Here is a 20,049-nt window from a genome sequence, read left to right on the forward strand (position 1 = left end):
GAAACTTTACAGGCTGTGGAGAATATTAGGTAGGGAATCCTGTGCCGCTTCTGAACATGTAATTGAAATGAGTTTCTGCCTGCAAGAGAGACAGCTGCATCTAAAACCACTCCTAGGAACCGCATGCCACAAAATATCGCTGTGTGAGAAGCTTTTGCAGTTCTGTTACTTCAGTGTTAGCTGGAAAGCTCCAGCGAGATAAAACTTGTCCCCTCGGCAGGGACGTTGCAAGTTTACACAATCTTCTGTCTATCTTTTTAACATCTGGCCAACGTGTAGACTAGAGCAAGCATCTACAGTGAAGCACACACATCACCAGGCAAAAAATAGTTCCACCTCTACAGCATCTTTCATCTGAGGAAGTCAGAATGTCTGAAGCCAAGTGACATTACCCTTGGCTGCGCAGACTGCTCGCCGTTTTGCATCAGCACCATGGGAAGCAACATGGTGGAGCAGACAGGCAGCAGCCGAGCACCCCAGGCCCTGCGAGGTAACTCCGTGCCCTGGAGCAGCACAACTTCATTGCCTTTGGCCCCGGCCGAAGTTTTGCTCTCATGCATTTTGCTTTCAAATATCAATAAAATAAAATGAAATGCTGACATTACTCACTGCATGACAGAGGAATTACCGGAGCCAAATTCACGCAGGAATTTTAATTTATCGTTATTTTTAAATCACTGCCATTTCCTGCCTTGCCAGCGGGCCAGAGGTGCCACTGCTTTCCCCAACACCCTTTCTGCCAGGGCCAGGACTCGCCTGCCCAGCAGTGAGTCCAGCTCCTGCAGGACTGTGCAGGCTGCACGCAGCCGGGCTGCCCAGCACTGCAGTGAATCTGCTCCTGGACACCAGGATGCCATCTATGTTGCCTGAGCTATGCTGTCTGACACACTTCACAGGAAAAAAAAAAAAAAAAAGTCTTGCCCAGGATCTGGCACCTCCACCACCGTGACCAGTTACCTTTATACACGCTACCTATATGGAAGGCTGTGGTGCTTACTCATTTATAACTTCAGTGGCTGCACTGCGAGGAGGCAGGGCACGTCTGCAGACCTTGCGGCAAGTCTCAAAGCTCGCCTGAGAGGCAGGTGTTTAGAAGCAACCACGTCCTGCTCTTCACTTCCTCCTCGCCCCAGCTCACCACTTCTGTAAGCCCTCTGCGAGCCCACGTTTCAGGCCCCAGCCCTGGACCCACCTGCAGCAGTTGGCCAAGAGTTCCCGTCTGGGCTGCCAGATGCTGCCCCCGTGGCACCTTCCTGCTCCTGCCCCGCGGCACCCACCTCGTGCCCAGAGGCACCGCCACAGGCAGGCCGCTGCTGCTGCTTGCGAGCCAGTAGGTCTGGGGGAGGTGTGAAAAATCAGCTGGTTTTTGCCTCCACTCGGTGAAGTACAACAGCCTCAAGGACAAGCAGATTGCCATGCTATAAAATAAATAAAAATAAATAAAAAGGAAAAATGCTCCTGCTCCTTTCTGCTCCCTTTCGAGGCCCTAGACTACTGCTTCTTTTGTCATATTTTCTGAAACCTGGCAAACTGTGTGTGTGTAAGCGAGGGACATTGCTCCACAACTAAACTTCATTCAGCCCAAGGCTACATTTACATTGTTCAGCGCATGGGTAAAACCCTGCTGCTGTTCTAGAAACTGCAAACAACCGCATTGATGTACATGATTGCCACATCAAGATCACAGACATAAAATTAAAAAAAAAATGCAGCTTTGAAGAAAACACATGAGATATTCCAGCTGAAGCTAGAAGAGAGAACAGAGAAAGGTTGTAGGCTGTCCGGTCATATGAGTCATATATAAAAAAAATAATATATTTTATCTTCCGTACAAGGTGCTGAAATAAACCTAAGGTGTAATCTTGGCCTCCTGCAGCACTTCCAGGGTTCAGCATCACTTTTCAGTTTCCTAGGGGTCCTCTCAGACTGTTCTGAACTGTATTTTACCACACTGTAAATATGCCAGTGTCCCCAGAGCAAAGCAGCTGCTCCCACCCCAAGCAAAGCACCTGGCTGAAGTGTCAAGGAACTGCTGAAGCTCCCTGAGCAGTCACTGAAGTGCTTCTGGCAGCTCAAGCGAGCAATTCACATTTTTAACATCTGGATTGCCCTCAACAAGCACCAGCCTCTCGTCCCCGAGGACAGAGGGCTGCTAGGACATCTGGGCTCTCGAATCACATAACTGAGCTACTCTGTTAGACACTTGCATATCTGTATCCTGCCGATGAAACCATACAGCTGCTTATTAAGCATTTCTGCTGCCCCAATCAACTCATTACTGAAAGAGGTGCAGCCAATAATTATGGCAGAAGCCATCAGAGCCCTGGAAAGGAGACCATGTGCGACTGCCCTGGTAAGAGCCAGCCTCCACGCAGCCATTAGCATCGGCAGTGAAACACACCGTTGTCAGTATCTGCATTAGATCTACTAATTGCCTGCTGTTACTGGTGAAAGTGAAGGTTCTGTTGTTTTTCTCAAACCTTTGGCTTGTTTACTGACAAATAACAGAACTTTACGCCACTGTTAGTTTCCCCCTTGCTCACGTTTATGTTGCCTGAGGAATTTTCCTCAGCACTTCTTAGAATTGTATAAATGCACGTGGAGCACGTTATTTCTTTTGCAAGACCCTAACACCTCAGGTTATGCCTGCACTTCAAACCTCTTACAGAACACGGGCTTGTCTCTGCTCCTACAAAGGCAAATAGCTCCAGTCCCATGAAAGCAAGAGTCGCTCCCCGTTCCTATGACAGTTGAAAAGAAACGCTGGAACAGTGCAAAGCTCCGAAAATAACTGCACCGATTTCTTCCAAATCTGCTTTCCATTTGCCACTGCACCTCATCTTCATGAGCGTGCCCAGCACGTTGCAGTTCCCGTAAAATCAGAGAAGTGCGCCTATCGCCGGCTCTCTGCTTCTGACTTTCTGAGCTACATCGCACTGCAAAGCCAGGCACCTGCAACGTGACTGCCTTGAAACTGTAGGAGGTTAAGTATAGGCTAAAATGCCAAAAAAATGAACTATGGCAAGTGTGGTTTGTTGTGTTGTTGGTTTTTTTATGCAACATAAAGCACTAAGCTCAGCAAAGACAGAAAGGTTATTACATAAAGCAATTACACCTCCAGAACCTGTTTCTCTTCAGGTTTTTGTAGTAGAAACACACAGACATCCTGAGAACTAAATCTTTTTTTCTGAAAAGTAGACAGCGTGGTTCATTTTGAGTCACAGACCTCACCAAATGAATCTCAATCGCATTTACCTGATTCACATAGCAAAACTTTCTGTTCTTTCTTCTTTTTTTGACTTCCAGTGCTGGAAATTCAGCTTGGGGAATTCTGATGGATCGTTTCTTATTTACACAGCCTTGTCCATAAAAATCTGTGCCGGCTGAAGTGTGCAAAAGCCCATTTGACTGCTGTTTTCTGGGAAGACACAAGCATAGGCAGGGACCGCAGGCAGTGCCGCAGCCAGACGTTGCTAGCGCGGATGCCGGCGGCGTGTGAGCAGCAGCACACGCTCCCTTTCCACGCACATGCTGGGAAGTGCCTGTCTGCAGCACCTTACACCATTATTCATTTAGAGCACAGCCAAAGGCTTCGCGTGTCATCACTCGCAGATTTCAGTCTAAGTCAGTGGGAATTGCCCTTGTGTCTGCTTAGTACTGCAGGCGGGAGAAAAAGAAAACCGAAAAGCTCTGCTACTAAATAAAAATATTCCCGTATCTCCTAACTGCTCCACGTACCACGTCTACCGTGTAAAATGTTCAGACTGATCTTCAGGTTAGGATTAGCCTATCACCACCCCTGGCCAGACTTCATCAAACAAATAGGAGATTTCTCCCCTACGAGAAGCTGACACGATTTAAGATACAATTTTTTGAGAGAGAACATACATCACGCTCTGTCTCCAAGCACCCAGCAGGTAGGAAACAGCAAGGAGCCATTTCCTTACTTCCAGCCCCGTCAGATCTTCCCTCCAGCTTTTTGCCCCTGAAACATCCCCTGCTCATGCAGCCATGTTTGATTTTTGTCTCCTGCTTTTAAGCTGTTGTCTCTTGACTTTCTGCTGCATTCTGCCTCCTATTTGATCCCTGTATTAATCAAGAGCTGTGACCAGATAAATCTTTCATCCTGTTTGCATCCAGTCCACCCACAGATGGAGACCCTTCTCAATGCCAACACCAGAAGTATTTTAAGAGGGATTAGAGTTCAGTGTGGCTGATAGCATCCCAATCTCAGCTGATGCCAGAGTTCACGCCCACAACAGGGACTCATCATCATTAGTCCAGCCTGCAGGTCCCCATTTTTCCAGTTATCACTAAAAAAAGGAGCAGTCAAACAAAGTGCTCCCCCCTTTTGTTTGGCTGGAAGGTGGAGAGCATGCCCATGAACTTCAGTGAGGTCTGCAACTTCCCAAAGATCTGAGATACACTGGCAGGAAGCACTTGGGATTCAAACTAATTTCTGACTACTGTCATTTCTAAAGTATTTTTAAAATATTTTTTCTTTTTAAAGAGCGCGTGTCTACAAGGTTGGGATTTTCTTCTTTATTACTTTAGCTAGAACTCAGAAACCAGAAGACTAGCCCAAGGATGTAAGTACAGAAGTCACCTACCAATATCAAAGCTGTCAGCTTTTTCACCTCGCTGGACACAAATTTGCAGCTAACTTGTAGGCATTGGCTGCAGATGGGCAGGTCATTTCCTTTCTTGCAGGCTGTCAAGAGCAGCGGGATGCACCCTGCTGCACCTGGGCCACAGGAGCTGAGCGGACAGCCACGGGGAGCCAGGCTCAGCCCCATTTGAGGAAGAGGTTTGGAGAAAAAGAGGAGGTTGCAGAGCCACTTGGTGCACTCTGGGCCATGACACCTACCTGAGCTGAGGTCCTTTTAAACATGTCTGCTTGCGCATCGTATACAGATGAGGTTGTCTGTGGCCAGAAACCTCTTTCACAGCACGCCATCAGAAATCATAAGGCATTGAAAATTTTCAAAATGATTAAAACTAGTAACTCCTGCCATTTTCTGTGATGTGGTTGCATACATGTTTAGCACAAGCACAGCCTGGAGAGCGGCACTGAAGCTGGGGCACGCGGCAGCTGGTCCCTAAAGGACCAAGTGCACAACACGCCCTGCATCGGAAAGAGCTGATACACAGCTTCAAATCTAGCTCTCTGCTAAGATGAGTAACTCAAAAAACCAAACCAAACCAACAACAACAAAACCACCATACTATAAAATGATCTAAATAAAACATTGTTGGTTGCCCATCACCACAGGCAGCTGCGCTACCAATACACACAGGCAGAGCGATCCCAGCAGTCTCTTAGCAAACGCAGTTTCCTATGAGACAAATGCTGGCCTAGTTATGCTTTTACACCAAAATTTTTCTGATTTTTTTTAAGTGGCTGTTCCATCTAGAGTACCAAATACATCACAGTCCTCCTCCAGTTTCTGAGGTAATGCCAATTACTATGTGTTTTAATATTCTGCACAACATGTTTCTGTCCCTGAGCACGGTCCCAGCTAAAACATGGGCTCTGCTCCATTCCTTAGCCTTGCAGCTAAGATGTTGCTCCCTAACCTTACGTTTCAGTTCTCAAAACTGGTTTGCAGCTCATTCACTTAAACTGCGTAATTCTTGTTAACAAACTACCCCACCTCGCCTGTCTCCTAGCTTCCACCTGAGGCAGGAAGCTAACCCGAGGCCAGGGTAAGGACAGTTGTCCCTCCAGCACCTGCTGCAGCCACCCTGAGCAGCCGCCCCCCTCGTCCCAGCACAGGGGGTGCCCCACAGCTGTCCTCTGCCATCTTCCATCTGCCATTGCCCACTCGGGTGCTCGCCTGTCCATGGGGCTCTTTCCTCAGGTTTGATGTTTGCTAGAAAGCCACAGCTGGGACTCTTCAAAGAACCTGACCCAGATTTCCCTCAGCGTTCAGAAAAGGCCGCTTTTTCCTGTATATTGGAAGGCCTGGGACTGAGTCACCTTTCTTCTCGTTTCAGTGAGCCAGGAGACCTGAAGGTCTGTGTATGTTTGGGGGTGGAGAACATGGTGATCAGTAAAAAGTAAAGAACTGGAGGTAATCATTATTCTTTTTCCTACAGTAGAGGAACAAATTTTTAACTTGGCCAAAACGTCACAGACTATGCATACACCACTAGACTTCAGTTTTAGAAGCTTGGACTCATCTTGATCTCAAGTTTGATCTAATGTACTTTTGACAAGTTTGTGAGAACAGAATGGAAGAAACGATATTTTGGATGCTGGAACAATTTACTCAGAACAACCAGAAGTCAACACTGCAGAAGCTGAACCAGGGTAAGAGGATTAAAATAATTATAAAAATATATATATATTCTAACACTTCCCCCCCCCCCCTTAATTCAGATCACAAGCCTGACTGCTAACTAAGCATCAAAGCTACAGCCCTAGTTACTTTTGCATCAGTGGTTGTGGTTATTTACAAAGAAATGTTCAATACCAGAGAAATTTTATGCTAAAATGTTTAAATACTTGTCTTAAAACTGCTTACCAGGAAAACAACAGGAAAAGGATGTGGCCTGATAAATGTTAGTAACAGCTTCATCAGGGCTGTATTTATTCATATGAATTTGATTTCACTAAGAATTAATGAGTATGAAAAGTCTTAAGAGTACCATATAAAGGTACAACATCAGCAGTTAAATGAATATTTTCAGTCAAGAAGACTAGAAATTAGTATAGTTTGGTTGGAAGGGACCTACAAAGATCATCAAGTTGGATTTGGTGATCTTAGAGGTCTTTTCCAACCTAAATGATTCCCTGATTCTATGAGTCCAACTGCCTCACCAGACCTTTTTAAACTCACGGCGAATGCTCTTTGATGAAAGCCATTTAAACCTTTCTCTGAAGGCACAGGAAAAACAAAACAGAAGAAAGGCACGGAGAGGTGCAGGCTCCCTCAGCCTGCAGGCCCAGCCCTCTGAGGCAAGCAGGAGATGACCAGGAGGACAGAAGAAAAGGGAGAGGGCAGGAGCAGGGGCTCTCCCTTCCTTTGGTTGAAACTCGAGTTGTGGTGCCGTGTAGATCCCCTTCCATAGGGGCTACATATCTAACTATGCATACGTACAACAACGTACAACTACACGGAGGTATACAGGCTACCTTAGAGTACAGTCGACATGAACTACGTGCCACCTGTAGCGAGGAGAGATGGAAACACATAGAGAAAGGACAAAGTCAGAAAATCTTCCACAATTTCAGCTGACTCCTGTGAAGTTATTATAATGAAAATTCATAAATTCAGCTTTTTTTTTTTTTCCCCAATCTTTGGATGCCTACTGACATGAGTAAATGAATCATGAACAATGGAAAGGTAGATCCAAGGCAAAGCTGAACCAAAGGGGCAACATTTGGGTGATGAAATGCCCACTCAGCTTGCCTAGGGCTCATGAGACCCAGGGCAGCAGAGTGGATGCTGAGCTGTGCTGGTGTGCCCTGTCCTTATAATCTGGTGTATGTGCCACACTAGGAACGTGAAGAGGTGAAAGGCCATCAGACCCCTTACCTCCCTCCTTCCTCTCCTTCCCAATGTGTCCTGTCATTCCTTATAAGCACACACAGACAGACAGACAGCAAGAAGATCCATCACTTCTGCTTCAGTCTCCTGCAGTCCTAAGGAGTCTGTCTTACAGAGAAGAAATAGTCAAAAACAGCCCTAAATTTTGCTCTTCTGAATAATTAGGAGTACCAAAAAGCATAACAAATGTCAGCCTAAGCAATAACATGGAAAGTCTTTACTTACAAACGTGACAGAAACCAACCACTTCAATAGTATAAAAATTAAAAATCTATTAAATTGCATTGTTCATGTCTCAAAGCCAAGAACTTACTGGGATTCAATGGGATAATACAACATGGTGAAACAATGGGTATTGGGAAGAACCGCTTCCCTTAAAACTGGTTATGTTACAGGTTATTGCTTGAGACTTTTCTTTCCCCTGCAGTACAGGGGGCTTAGATGATTAAACACACCACTTGCTGAATGCTTTTCTGGACATATTGTTAAGTCTGTCAGTTTCTTGCAGTTCAAGAAATGCTTTTCTAAGGATAACGTGACAGTAAAATACTTTTCTCTCTATTGCCTCACAAACATTAAACCTCACAAGTTCCTCATTTTATAGGTAAACCAACATCAAGCAACATTCACGCTGCCAAACCATGGGGACATTGTTTGGCCAGCTGCTTTTTCAGGCATTTTTGTCCCCTGCTTTGGTTTACCACACAGCTCCAGAAGTACTTGTGCCAGCCAGCAAGTCAGGAACAAGCCAGCAACCGCTGCTCAAATTGCCTCGCCAAGTCCTGGCCAACACATGCCACTGGGGTCTCAGCTCCTATCCCCAGTGTCCTGCAGAACAGCCCCTCTCTGCCCTGTCCCTAGAGGAGTTCTCCTCCCCATCAGTCTTTGCAAGTGAAGATGCCCATGAGATCACCAATCAATGGCTTTTAAAGGCTTTTGTGTTCAAAGTAGGGTTGGAACCTCAGAGTTCCCTTTCTGAGCCCAAATGTAGTTACTGCTCTGTAGCTGGGTTGAGAAGAGACAGCAGCTCAGAAGCCAGCTCTTGAAAAAGTACCTGAATCCTAACACAAAATGGCACCAATGACAAGGGACACAAAACCAACGACAAGAAGGGACTCAAAGCTATTGGAAGTCTTCCTCTTCCTTTGCTTCTCATCTGAACATGACTGGGATGAGGGAATGGACTTCCCTCCACATAACCTTCTTGCTGTTAGCAACCAAAGCTAAAAAAAAAAAAAAAAAAAGCTATCGTGCAGCGCATAAAAAAAAAAAAACCCACCACTTAAAAAATATCACATCAAAGGCAAGAAAATTAGAAACGTGTGAAAAGGAAACAAAAACGCGCAGACTATTTCAGACAATTTTCTGTGATTCAGAAACATGTGGGATGCCACACGCATTTTCACATAGGGGAAAGCAAGTGTTTAACACCACTGCTTAACCGTAGTCTAAAAACCATCAGCAGCAATGCAGTAGGCTTTAGCGTAACCAGACCGGTGTTTTGGTGCCTGTGCTTGTCATGAGAAACTTTGCTGGTTAGGCACGGCACAAAAAGCAAAAAAAAAAAAAAAAAAAAAAAAAAAAGGCAAAAAAAAAGAAAAGAAATAAAACCTTCTACTAAATGCACAAGAGATTCTTAGTCAAAGAAAACAAATATTTCAAATTACAAATTTTCCAAGCTAGAGCATTTTAAAGGGAGTAATAATGGAAAAAGGAATGATGAATTATGAGTGTTCAGAAAATTTCCACATCAGGTAACTAAACTGTAATTGTTTCTGCACAAACACCACGCCATCAACACCCCTACAATAGTGCAGGATCTGCTTGAAGGACACCAGTTCCTGAGTTCAGCTAGGGAAAAAAGGAGGGAGAGAAAGAAATTCTTCTCTTAATCCTTGCTGAAATCTGCATGCAACGTAACTGCAGAGACTTTATGCTTTTAACACCTATACACAGTCTCTCTCTACATAAAATGTTCTTGAAGTTAAATAAACAGACTGAAAAATTCAAATGAATGAAGAGAACACATTATATATGGAAAATGACATGAAATACATGTTGCCTCTTTCTTCATTACTTCGTTTGCATGTTGATACACAGCTTCAACACAGTTAAGAAATGCACTTACCAGCTGAGAACAGTTAATTCTCCATATGAAAGGGCAGACGCACCAATCATTTCTGAAGACTGCAGGACTTCCTGAAGGAGTGTGAACATCCAGACATGACTGAGGCAGTGCTGTCTCTCCTGGGCTGCAGACACGGAGACGGTCCCTGGGTAGGAACTATCTAAAAAGAGAGTTGGCCTCTGTGAGAATTTGGATTTGGGAAACTGCACTCCACTGCAGATGTTTTGTATCACCTTTGGAAAGTCCTTTTGCCTCTCTCTCTGCTTCGATTTCCTATGTGTAAAATCGAAAAGATAACAGACCCTACCACTGTCGCCAGGATGAACGACACCAGAACAGTTACATTTAGGAGAGGATGGAAACCCCCAGACTTGAGGGCCTGACCGTGCAAGTCCACCATGGTGCACTGCAATGTCCTGTGCAGACACCCTAAAATCACCCTAAAAATGGCCTGGTTTGGCACAATGAACACCAACCACATCAGCACAGCGCTTGGCAGAGGTAACGTTTGATCAACAGGTTATAAGGTTAGCAAAGCACTAAACTGACAGGTCCAGACTAGAAGACAGTGAATTTTATTAACAGCCAGATCCTCTGTGTACTGTAACTCCAGTGATAGCAAAGAAGTTAAATCCAACGCGTACGTCAAGATAGAATAAACGTGTGCCTTGCTGCTGGCCTGTTAAGTTCGTAGTATGCCACAACTTGACATTTAGCACAATAGCAGCACACACAGCTTGGATAATGAAATAATAAAGCAGGACACAGAAAAGTAAAATGATTTTTTTTTAAAAAAAAAAGAACAAAACCCAATGAAACAGTTTTTTTTTTTTTCAAATAAGTCTTTTGGAAACTGTATCATTTTGTTGTAAAAATATTTTCCTTGGGGATTATGTTTTCAACATAAATTCAGGGAAAAGTGCTGTTGCCAAATTCTGACTGCTGTAACTGCATCTCTAATTCATCTTCTCATGTTAGTTATCCAACAGAATTCACTTGGAGACTTGCTGTCCTGCAGTTTCTGCCACCCTAGGAAGACCAGAAACCACAATTCAGCTGGCAACCTACCTACTTTTTCTGTCAGTTCTAACATACAAACTACCTCTACTAAATGCTGGAAAAATTAAGTGGTAGTATCATAGGCTGCTTTTTGTTTGTTTTTAAGAATTGCTCGTGTTGTTAGGTAATACAATTCATAGTCATCTAACTGGTTTCCTAAAATACTGAAGAAACTATATGTATTTTTTCAACATTAAAATGCTAGCTTTGTCTGCTAAATATACAGAGGTTAAATGCACAGCATGGATCTAAAAGACCTCAGCAGAAAAACACTATGGGAAATGGGAAGAAGAAAGTCACTAGAAGAACCTAACTGAGGGAGCCTTTATGACCACCCTTTCCTTATTTTTTAAGCTGCTTACTGCTGGAAGTGCTGTCAGCTGTAGGATCCCAGTTTCTTATGTTCTTCCCCTAAATATCCACTGCTGCTGGCTTCAGCCAAAGACAGGACGCCCTACCAGAAGCATTTTTTCTCTTGCCTAAAATGACTCTTAGGTTCTTGCTCAGTTAACTATTTTCTCACAATGACTTTCAGTGACCTTCAGGCTGCAGTAACAATTTCTCACACTCCACACACACACACGCTGTGTTATTTCACAGGCCCCAGAAATGAGGCGTGGAAAAGTGACCTTTCCCATTGAGAACAAACGTCACGTGGGGGCTGACTGAGACTCTCCTGGTCCCCACAGGCTGTACACTGGTGGGACGCAGTCCCTTGCTAATACGAGCAGCTCAGCTGGCTCAAAATGTGTACAGGCACCTTTTGGAAAGGATGCTCATTATGCAGCTACCTTCCTAGAGCGGTATGTGCACTTTGGCTCTCTGAAAAAACAAAATGAAATCTTGATCATCTTCAGTAACAGACTTTTTCCCACCTTGCAAAATTACAGCTGAAGCACTTGCCTTTGTCAGGCCAGGGGCAGGAGTTTTACGAGCTGGAGGTTTGTATCATGTGCTGGGAAATAGTTGAGTTACGAAAGAAAGTGCTGTTTCAGGAGTTTCAAAGGTAAATATGACTTGAAGACAAATGTAGCTAATGGTTTGAGCAGGAAAAAAAATAGCAAATTACCTTTGAAGTGCCAAAATGACTCAGTCATTAGGCTGGAAAGAGGCGTAGTCCGTGCTGTGGTGAGCGGGGCCCTCAGCTGGGGTGTGCCAGCGCTGCCTGGGCGCCTGCTCTGCCGAGCAGGAGAGCACCCAAAGGTGCAAAAGCAGCATCAGGACAGGCAGACCTCCGCCACGCTGGCACCAGCTGGTGCTGCGGCCGCAGAGCTGGCAGAACAAGCATGTAGCGGAACTCCTGAGCTGCCTGGGCGTTTCATCAGAACGTAGAAGACCGAGGAAAAATGTTTGTTTTCCTTTCAGTTTATTCAGATTCCACTGGTTTCAAGCTTCACCAGTCTCAGAGCACTGAGGAAGAAAACACCCCTCCCTGCTGACATGTCCTCGGGAGTCCCACGGGAGCATTCCCAGCTGATATCTCTGCTGAAATCGAGCCATCCATCCCAACAAATACTAGATCACCTCACCACTAAACATGCCAGAGCTCAAAGAGAGAGATCAGCTCAGCTGCTCTCCCAGGCAGCAGGTTTGGCTCCTCCACCATCGAAGGACCCTTCTCATCGAGACACCCGTGGTCCTGCTGCACAGCCAGTTTGCAGGTTCCTCCGTAGGCTGGCGAGGAGGCCAGCACCTGGGGCAGACCTCTGCGAGCACAGCAGCTTTCTGCCCTCACCAGCCACCGGTGGGCAACGCTTAGGGTCACCTCTTCCACAAGAAACCTCCATTTCATCTGTTTTTGTGCTCCTGCCCTCTCTGCTCACCACCAAGGGCCAAGCATTTGGCTCTCCCCGTGCTCTTCACTCCTGGGCCATGCACAGTGTGGGCAGTGGAGCAAACACAAAGGTTGGTGAATGAGGAGAGCCCAGTGCTTGGCTGGTGGGGGTAGTTGTGAGATAAGCTGCCTGAGCTATGGGATAAACCGTTCCTCCTTGTGATCAAACACGGAGGCTGAGACAGCGCAGGACTGAAGCCACGTTTCTAATTTCCACTGCAACCACGAGAGGGAGCAACTCAATAACAAATGGCTCTGCACAGCCTGCTTGTAGGGAACGGTGTACTTCGGGCCCTGGCTCCGCCGGAGGTTTCAGGCACTCCCGGGGGGATGCTGTGGCCCGAGGTCAGGATGTGGGGCCGTGTCTCAGGACGGGTAGGAACAAATTCCAAAAGCCTCCTGGTCCCAGGGGGGATGGAGGGAGAGGTTGCTGTTCCTGGGTGCCACCCAACAAGGCCTCATGGCAGGACCAAGGAGGTCAGGCATGCTCTCAGCCCCTCGTGGCAATCCTAGCCACACACTCTCTTGCAGTAAAAGCTTCCACGGGACCATCCTAAGGCTCTGCACATTGCTCTCTTGTGGCCTCTGTCTACCAGCCTGCTGCTGTTCCTTCCTGGCTGGCTCCTGAAGCTGCCTCCCCAGCACAGCCCTTCCAAAGAACAGAAAATCCAGGGGCCTGGGGACATGGGAGGACAGGGGGAGGTGAAAGAAACTGAAAATTGGAAAAGATGTTGAAGGGCATCTGAGGGAAATCAAGGAGGAAAGCAAGGGGACCACAGCAGTGGATCCTCTCTCTTCTCAAGCAGAACAATTATTTTTCTCACTGATTAGACTCTGATTTGAATTAACAGAAAAACACCATGTCTCCACTGCACAATCCTGTGTTGTGCAACTGTTACTGATTTGGCTCCCGGACTGGAAGCATCTCAGCAGCTCCAGCGCCATACTGACATCCTCCCTGAGAGCCAGGACCACCGGCTGAAGACCCACGACCACGGCCGTGCTGCCTGTGGTGCAGTCCGGTGCCTGAGGCCAGCAGCTGGCCAGCAGCACCTCGGGATGGCTGGCATAGCTCGGCACTGCAAGGGGAAAGCTGGCCCCAAGGGCGAGCGCAGGGAACCAGCAGGGCTTCACCAGGGCCACCTGCACGGCCTGAAGGGGAGAGGTATGAGCGGAATCCGTGGAGATATGGCAAAGTCATCAAGGCAAGTCAAAAACACGTGTGAAACGACTCCTTCTTCAGGAAAAAGGAACAAGATGGCACATTCAGCATCAGGTGGTGCTTTGCTCACTGGTGGTGTCATCAGTGACATGCAAAGAGGTGCCAAGAACAGAGCTTGCAGGCTGCAGCCCTCTTCTCCCCACCATGCAGCAAACCAGTCTGCAAGAAGGGAGTTGGCACACTTGGTCTTGAGGTCCTACTGAAGAGTCACAGCCCATGAGCACAGAGGAGGGCCTATGGTGAGAAATGGAAGGTACCTTGCCGGCCCACAGCTTCCTCAGCCCCGCATCACAAGTTATGTTTTTCATCAACAGCCTGAGAGTCCTTCATGGACTACCCCAACCTTTCTGTACATTACTCACACTATTTCATTTCCCCCTTGCCACCAACCCTCAGCATAACTTTTTTCCACTCTCAGTTTTGAAGGGAGAAAATGGAGAGGAGCCTTCATACCTCATCCATGTGCATTGGTACCACCCGCATGCTGTCCTGGCCATTCTTTCTCAGAATCCTCCCTAGAAAGCTTCCCAGGATGTTCGCTGGAGAGAAGAAAGGAGGTAAAAAAGAAAAAAGAAAAAAAAAAATCCTGGCCCTTGGTACTGGCTGGATTGTGGTGTGCCAAGAACGACTGTGGCGTTGCTGCTTCCTCATCCTCCCCTTTCCAAAGCATCTTTCTCCAGACATGCAGCCACACAAGGCTTTTGGCCAAGCATATGTGCTTCTGGGCAGTCTCTGGAGAGGCAAGCAGCACTTAGGTAGCATGAGAACATACATATCAAAGGGAATATGAGAGAGAACAGAAAACCTCAAGTACATGAGGGGAAATGCATGCAACGGGGGAAAAGAACACACTCTATAAGCACCGGTGGCCGTAAGAACTGGCATTTGCGAACACAGGACAGGGGCAGGAGCACAAACTGGTCTGTGATGGCCAGGCTCCCGTCCCATGCTCACAGCAAGCCTGCCTCAGGCCCCTGATGCCTCCTCACGGTAGTGGTGTATGCCTGTGGATTATTTTTAAATATCCAAAATGCAGTGTTACAAGACCACAATGGGATTAATAGAAGTGAAACCTAGTTGAGGACAAGATGAGTTATTTTTCACCACCGCCGCCGCCCTCCCCCTTTTTTTTTTTAACCTTGAGTCACATCAACTAAAATACCACACAGAAACCCCAAGGTACTATTTTTTTCCCCTCTTCCCCAACAGATGCACAGTTTTTATTCAGCCAAGACTATCCTTGGTTTTGATATTTAAGGGATAGGCAGAAGATCAAGCAAAATCACTTCCTTAGCCCTTCTTTCCATCTTCGGTAAGAAGATTGCAAAAATGCATGCAACGGGCAAAAAAAATCTTTTTCCTGTTGCCCCTGAACAAAAGCAGCACCTGACACTCTCCGTAGGTACATTCCCTGCTAGTAGTATAAACAGATTTAAGAGTAACTGTTTTTTTTTTTTCTTCTTCTTAGACACCAATTGAAAATGAACATATCAAATCACCACTGAAAATAGAGAATCTCTTTTTCCGTTCCAGTATCGTGAAAAGTAAGAGAAATTGACAGCAATAGCTCAGGGTTCAGCTTAAAGCACAAACGTTTCAACAGCTAACACTCTACTCACAGATGTTACATACAACCCCTAAAATCCTGTTTGTAGAAAAAAAAAATCACAAAGATCTGCAGGGCCAGAATTCCTTTCTCTGTTACCAGAAACTGTTCTGAATGGGTGACTCAGAGAGACGCGAGCCCCGCAAAGCAATCTGTTTACATCCTTAAATGAGCTGCGTGTAACACACTACGTACATAGCGCGTATGTGCAGCCAGCGTGGGGAAACCATTGCTGTAATGGAAGTGCGATGACAGGAAAAGCAGCAGCTCTTCATGCCTTCTAACATCAGCACTGACTGTCACTTTGCATGCAGCTCACTCTGCAGCCTTCAAAGAAAACACGAGACTCAAGAATACTACAAGCCAAGAAGGAGGAAAAAGTCCAGGAACAGCGCTACAGTGCTAGAGAAAGCCCAAAGGTAAGATGACCAGAGATAATATTTCATTGTAGGGAAACCTTACCTTAGAAGCTTTCTTTTCTTCTTCTTGCTACAAGATCTGAAAACAAAATATATTTTACATAATTTGGTTTTCTTATAGCATATTAGCTTTTTTTTTTTTTAAGAATGAACATAGCTACCCTTTGACATTTCCTTCTTTTGTTTAGAAACCAACATGACAGGCTATGAAATGCCTTTTTATCGTAACTAATTTTTTCTCAAGTAAAAACCTTGGTAAGAAGCTGAAATGAAAGGAATGAAGGAAAAAAAGGACTAATGTGATCTCCTACAGGGGCAATGAAGTAAGGGCCTTTGTTGATATTTACAACTTTTCAGGAATTCCTTAATTAACTTTTCATCCCTTCGGCTCTCAGTAGTGGGTTCCCCCCCTCCCAGCATTAAAAGGCCTTCACATGAGGGGTGGGATCTCCACAGGGAGAGCAGCACACTGTGTCGGCGAGCCCAGGCCACCCTTCCGCACAGTGCAGCACAGGCTGCCAGCATAACCCCACCTGAATCTGAAGGCTCAGTGACCCAACACAGCTCCCAACAAAACCCCAAGCCTCAAGGCTGCAGGAGGGCTGAACTCCCAGGCACTGAACATCACCGGGGATGCTTCTCCCTTCCAGCCACCCAGATTCCCCCAAGCGCAGGCTTTCCTGTCCTTTTTTATTTGGGCAAGGGATTTTCTTCATTTCCCCTCAAACTTCCCTCAGTCCCTCGCAGACGGCGGCAGAGCAGGCGCTACTGACGGGGCTGCTGCCCCTCTGAGCCACGTCCCCCCATGCTTTACGGGCAGTGGTGCTCCGCCACAAAGGAGGCCACGAAGTGCTTTACACAGCCCGCAGCACTGCCAGGTGGGGCTGCACACCTGGGCAGGCAGCCTGAACAAACCCTGCGCCTGCTGCAGCAACACACAGCCTGCGGACCCCTGCGCCTGACCCCAGCAGAGGTGTGCTTTGCTGCACCCGCAGCCCCGCCAGCAGCCTGTTCTCCTCATCAGGCTGGGTTTCTGGGACTGGCTTTCTCATTTCTGTAGCATAAACTAGCAAACTTACAGAATCATATAACTTGGCATCTGTGTGTCCTCAAGGAGCAAACTGCCAACCTTCCCTTGCTTTCTAATTGCTAGTTTTTATCCAAGAATTGCATTTTCTTTATGCTGATCTTTCTCTTAAAGCAGAGCACAGGGGAGCTTACCTCTGAAATATCAAGGAAGTGACTTGATCTGCAGAACAGGAGCTTTTACTGCACAACTGATGACAGGTTTCCCAACCTGAAATAAAACAACATCAAGATCAGTAACTCCTGTAGGAAAGGCACCATGTCAAAGTAATAACAGCTACGGAGCACCAGATGAAGGTGATTTCTGAGCACTAGCAGAAAGATCTTTAAAAGGATTTATTTACAGGTTACATTTGCTGTGAAAGAAATGGCTAACAAAGAACCAGGTATTCCCTTGTATTTGCATTTGTAAGTGATTCTAGCAGAGACCAGGACTGCAGAAACCAATGAGAGCCTTCCTGGTCCTTATCAGGAGAGTCTGAGGGCAGGGTCAAACCAGCACCCTTCCTCTAAAAGAGAGAATTACTTCGTGACCCCTGCTCAGCTGTGTCTGCCTCAACATTTTTAGTCCCCACTTTGTGGAGGAGGGGAAATCTCTGCACTTTTGCTGCCACCTCTATTTCAGCAGACAGCAGTTTATCAGCTGTGGTAAGTCTGGCTGATTTAAACAAATGCTTGGGTTCTTAAGTCTCGTTTTTCTTCTGAAGACTATAACTGTTTGAGTTCTTCACATTAATAAATACGAGGAACCCTTGTGCTCTTGGCTCCCCAAGGTCTCTTGTGATAGCTTGATCCCAGAAACCTGATGTGGCTAATTGCCTCCATTTCTTTAGTTCATGTAATCCTGAAAGGAGGGGCTGGTGCCCAGTGTTTGCACAGGGATCACACCATTCCATGGGGATGGTGCAGACACCTCCATACTCTGCCTAGCCTAGTTCAGGGTAGTGGGTAGTAGTGCAAGCAGGGCTTGGACCCCAGAAAGCCTTGCTCCTCCTTGAGGTGCAACCTTGCTCTAAGATCCCTTGGGCACAGTAACTCCATGTTACTGGGAGCTGCAATTCAGCACGCACAAGCCCGAGATGAAAAAGCATCTCCAGGTCTGTGGACACCTACAGACCTCATTGGCCTTTGTACCAGGTCTTAAATGTGATCTTCGTTCTTCCTTATGGTGATTTTCTTTTCTTGCAGTATGCCTGGAGATATGAATCACAACAGTACCAACAACATCAGCCCCGAAGTAGAACTGTTCCAGCTGATCATGTACACTCCCACGTTTACCCTGGGATTGCTGTTCAATGTGATGGCATTGTCGTTCCTGTTTTTTAAGGCTAAAAAGCTGTCAGAATCTACAGTCTACATGATAGCCCTCATCTTCCTGGATACTTTGCTGCTGTTCACTCTTCCATTTAAAATAATTTCCTATCACCATCCAAACACGTGGGAATTGGGGTCTGTGTTTTGCTCCATCTTGGAGAGTCTTTACTTTGTAAACATGTATGGCAGCATCCTCATCTCCCTCTGCATCTGCATAGATCGCTACATTGCTATCGGGCACCCTTTCACGGCTCCCACCCTGCGATCCACCAAGAAAGCTGCTGTGGTCTGTGCTGTCATCTGCCTGGGGGTCTCAGCTGGAACTGTCTCTACTTTCCAATTGCATGACGAGGGCCACAACATCTCATCCTGCTTCCATAACTTCTCCAAAAGCACATGGGAAAACACAGCCCTGTTCAGCGCCCTGGAGACCACCTTCTTTGGCAGCATGACAGCCATGGCCTTCTGCACCGTTCAGATCGTCAGATGTCTGAGAAAGCGCAGGAAACCAGACAACCCCCAGACGTATGCCACCAGAGCAGAGAAGATAGTAGTGGCAAACTTCATCACGTTTTTGGTCTGTTTCACACCTTACCATGTGACATTCTTCCTGTACTTTTTGGTGAAAAATGGCATCATGCACATGGCTTCTCAGCCAAAGCTACGAGACATCCTTCAAATCACCCTTTGCTGGGCAAACTTGAACTGCTGTCTGGATGGGGTCTGTTATTATTTTGTTTTAAAGGAGTCCTTGGAAAGCCCATTACAAAAGAGTGAAAGAACAGCCAGAAAAAAGCTTGATCCACATGCTACATTTGGAGATGCTTTCACGAAAACAACAGGATCCTGAACTACTTATCTAAATTATTTAAATATTCAAATCTGAAAATATTTCACACACACAAAAAAAAAGACAGAATGAACTCCATTCCCAGGAGGCTGCTCCTAACTTATTTCCTTCCCATCCACAATGTTTTATGTTGGCATTTCTGGAAAACAGAAATGGATTTTTTTCCCATAAATGGTTACGCATATCACTTTGGATTTGATTCCTCTTTATTTGGGGGGGGGGGGGGGGGGGGGGGAGGGAAGTGTTGTCTTGTACATGGTGGCATTTTTCACCCTCCCTGTCCACACCACACCTGCAATCCCCACAAGCCTTCAGTAACTACAGACTTGGGTTGCAAAAAAACAGAGAGATGGAGTTTATGGCAAAAGGCTGCCAACTAAATTCTGTTGCCTCTCCTGCCCCGATGACATATGCTTACATTCACACACACATACGCATGCCAGTTTTAGATTTGCATGTTATTTAAAAAATGTGATCGTAACTCTAAATCCAAAGGCAGCTTTAGGTTAACATGGGCACAGCAAGACCTCCGTGCTGTTCTTCCAATGGCTGACTCGCTGCGCAAAGTGCAGTCCTTTTTATACAAACCCTGCCTCCACCACTTTGCACTTCTGACTGATATTGCAATGACCCCAAGTCCCAGGTAGCCCAGATTTAGAGACTATCCCAGTTCCAGATTTCCTCACCAGCTCCTCTCCTTGCAGACTTTTCACATATTTGTTCCTTCCTGCTTGGCTACAAAACTAGTTTCATGAACAGAGCCAAACCAAACAAGAGCACGCAATAAAAAGCCTGAGCCCAGCGTAGCAGCAAACACATGAATCTGAAGAAACAACCCCCACTTTGCTGGGGAGTAAGATAAGAGTAGCTCTGATCCCCAGAGCAGCAGCCTGCACCATTGCACCCCAGGGGAAAGCAACCTTTCAGACCTCAGAGGAAGCTAAGCACTACCACTTCCCAATCAAATAAGGCAATAAA

General features: G+C 46.2%; 1 protein-coding gene and 1 long non-coding RNA gene across 3 annotated transcripts in view; one reads left to right on the forward strand and one right to left on the reverse strand.

Moving 5' to 3' along the window:
- Positions 1 to 17,513, reverse strand: part of LOC308200075 — a 66,130-nt gene extending 48,617 nt beyond the window's left edge. Inside the window, exons 1-5 of the long non-coding RNA XR_013955206.1 lie at positions 17,252 to 17,513; positions 17,043 to 17,118; positions 15,865 to 15,900; positions 11,810 to 14,528; positions 9,682 to 9,841 (exon numbers count right to left, since the gene is read on the reverse strand). This is a non-coding gene — a long non-coding RNA (uncharacterized lncRNA). The remainder of the gene's footprint in view (positions 1 to 9,681; positions 9,842 to 11,809; positions 14,529 to 15,864; positions 15,901 to 17,042; positions 17,119 to 17,251) is intronic.
- Positions 14,525 to 19,749, forward strand: LOC308200064 (lysophosphatidic acid receptor 6-like). Of its 2 annotated transcripts, none has more exons than XM_080605155.1 (2): positions 14,525 to 15,821; positions 18,096 to 19,749. In XM_080605155.1, the coding sequence occupies exons 1-2, from the start codon at positions 15,676 to 15,678 to the stop codon at positions 19,069 to 19,071; spliced, it is 1,122 nt and encodes a 373-aa protein (XP_080461281.1). In that variant the 5' UTR covers positions 14,525 to 15,675; the 3' UTR covers positions 19,072 to 19,749. The 2 variants fall into 2 exon arrangements, with proteins under 2 accessions (XP_080461281.1, XP_080461282.1); XM_080605156.1 differs by lacking the exon at positions 14,525 to 15,821 and adding an exon at positions 17,790 to 18,004.
- The last annotated feature ends 300 nt before the right edge of the window (positions 19,750 to 20,049 follow it).

This window comes from Anser brachyrhynchus, assembly GCF_964034855.1.
Source record: "Anser brachyrhynchus genome assembly, chromosome: 9".
Lineage (NCBI taxonomy): Eukaryota > Metazoa > Chordata > Aves > Anseriformes > Anatidae > Anser > Anser brachyrhynchus.

Excerpts from the sequence above, each read along its gene's own strand:
- LOC308200064 (XM_080605155.1), top strand. The coding sequence starts at position 15,676 with ATGCCTTCTAACATCAGCACTGACTGTCACTTTGCATGCAGCTCACTC. Across the intron at positions 15,822-18,095 it reads GTGCTAGAGAAAGCCCAAAG|TATGCCTGGAGATATGAATC; the intron begins GTAAGATGACCA and ends CTTTTCTTGCAG.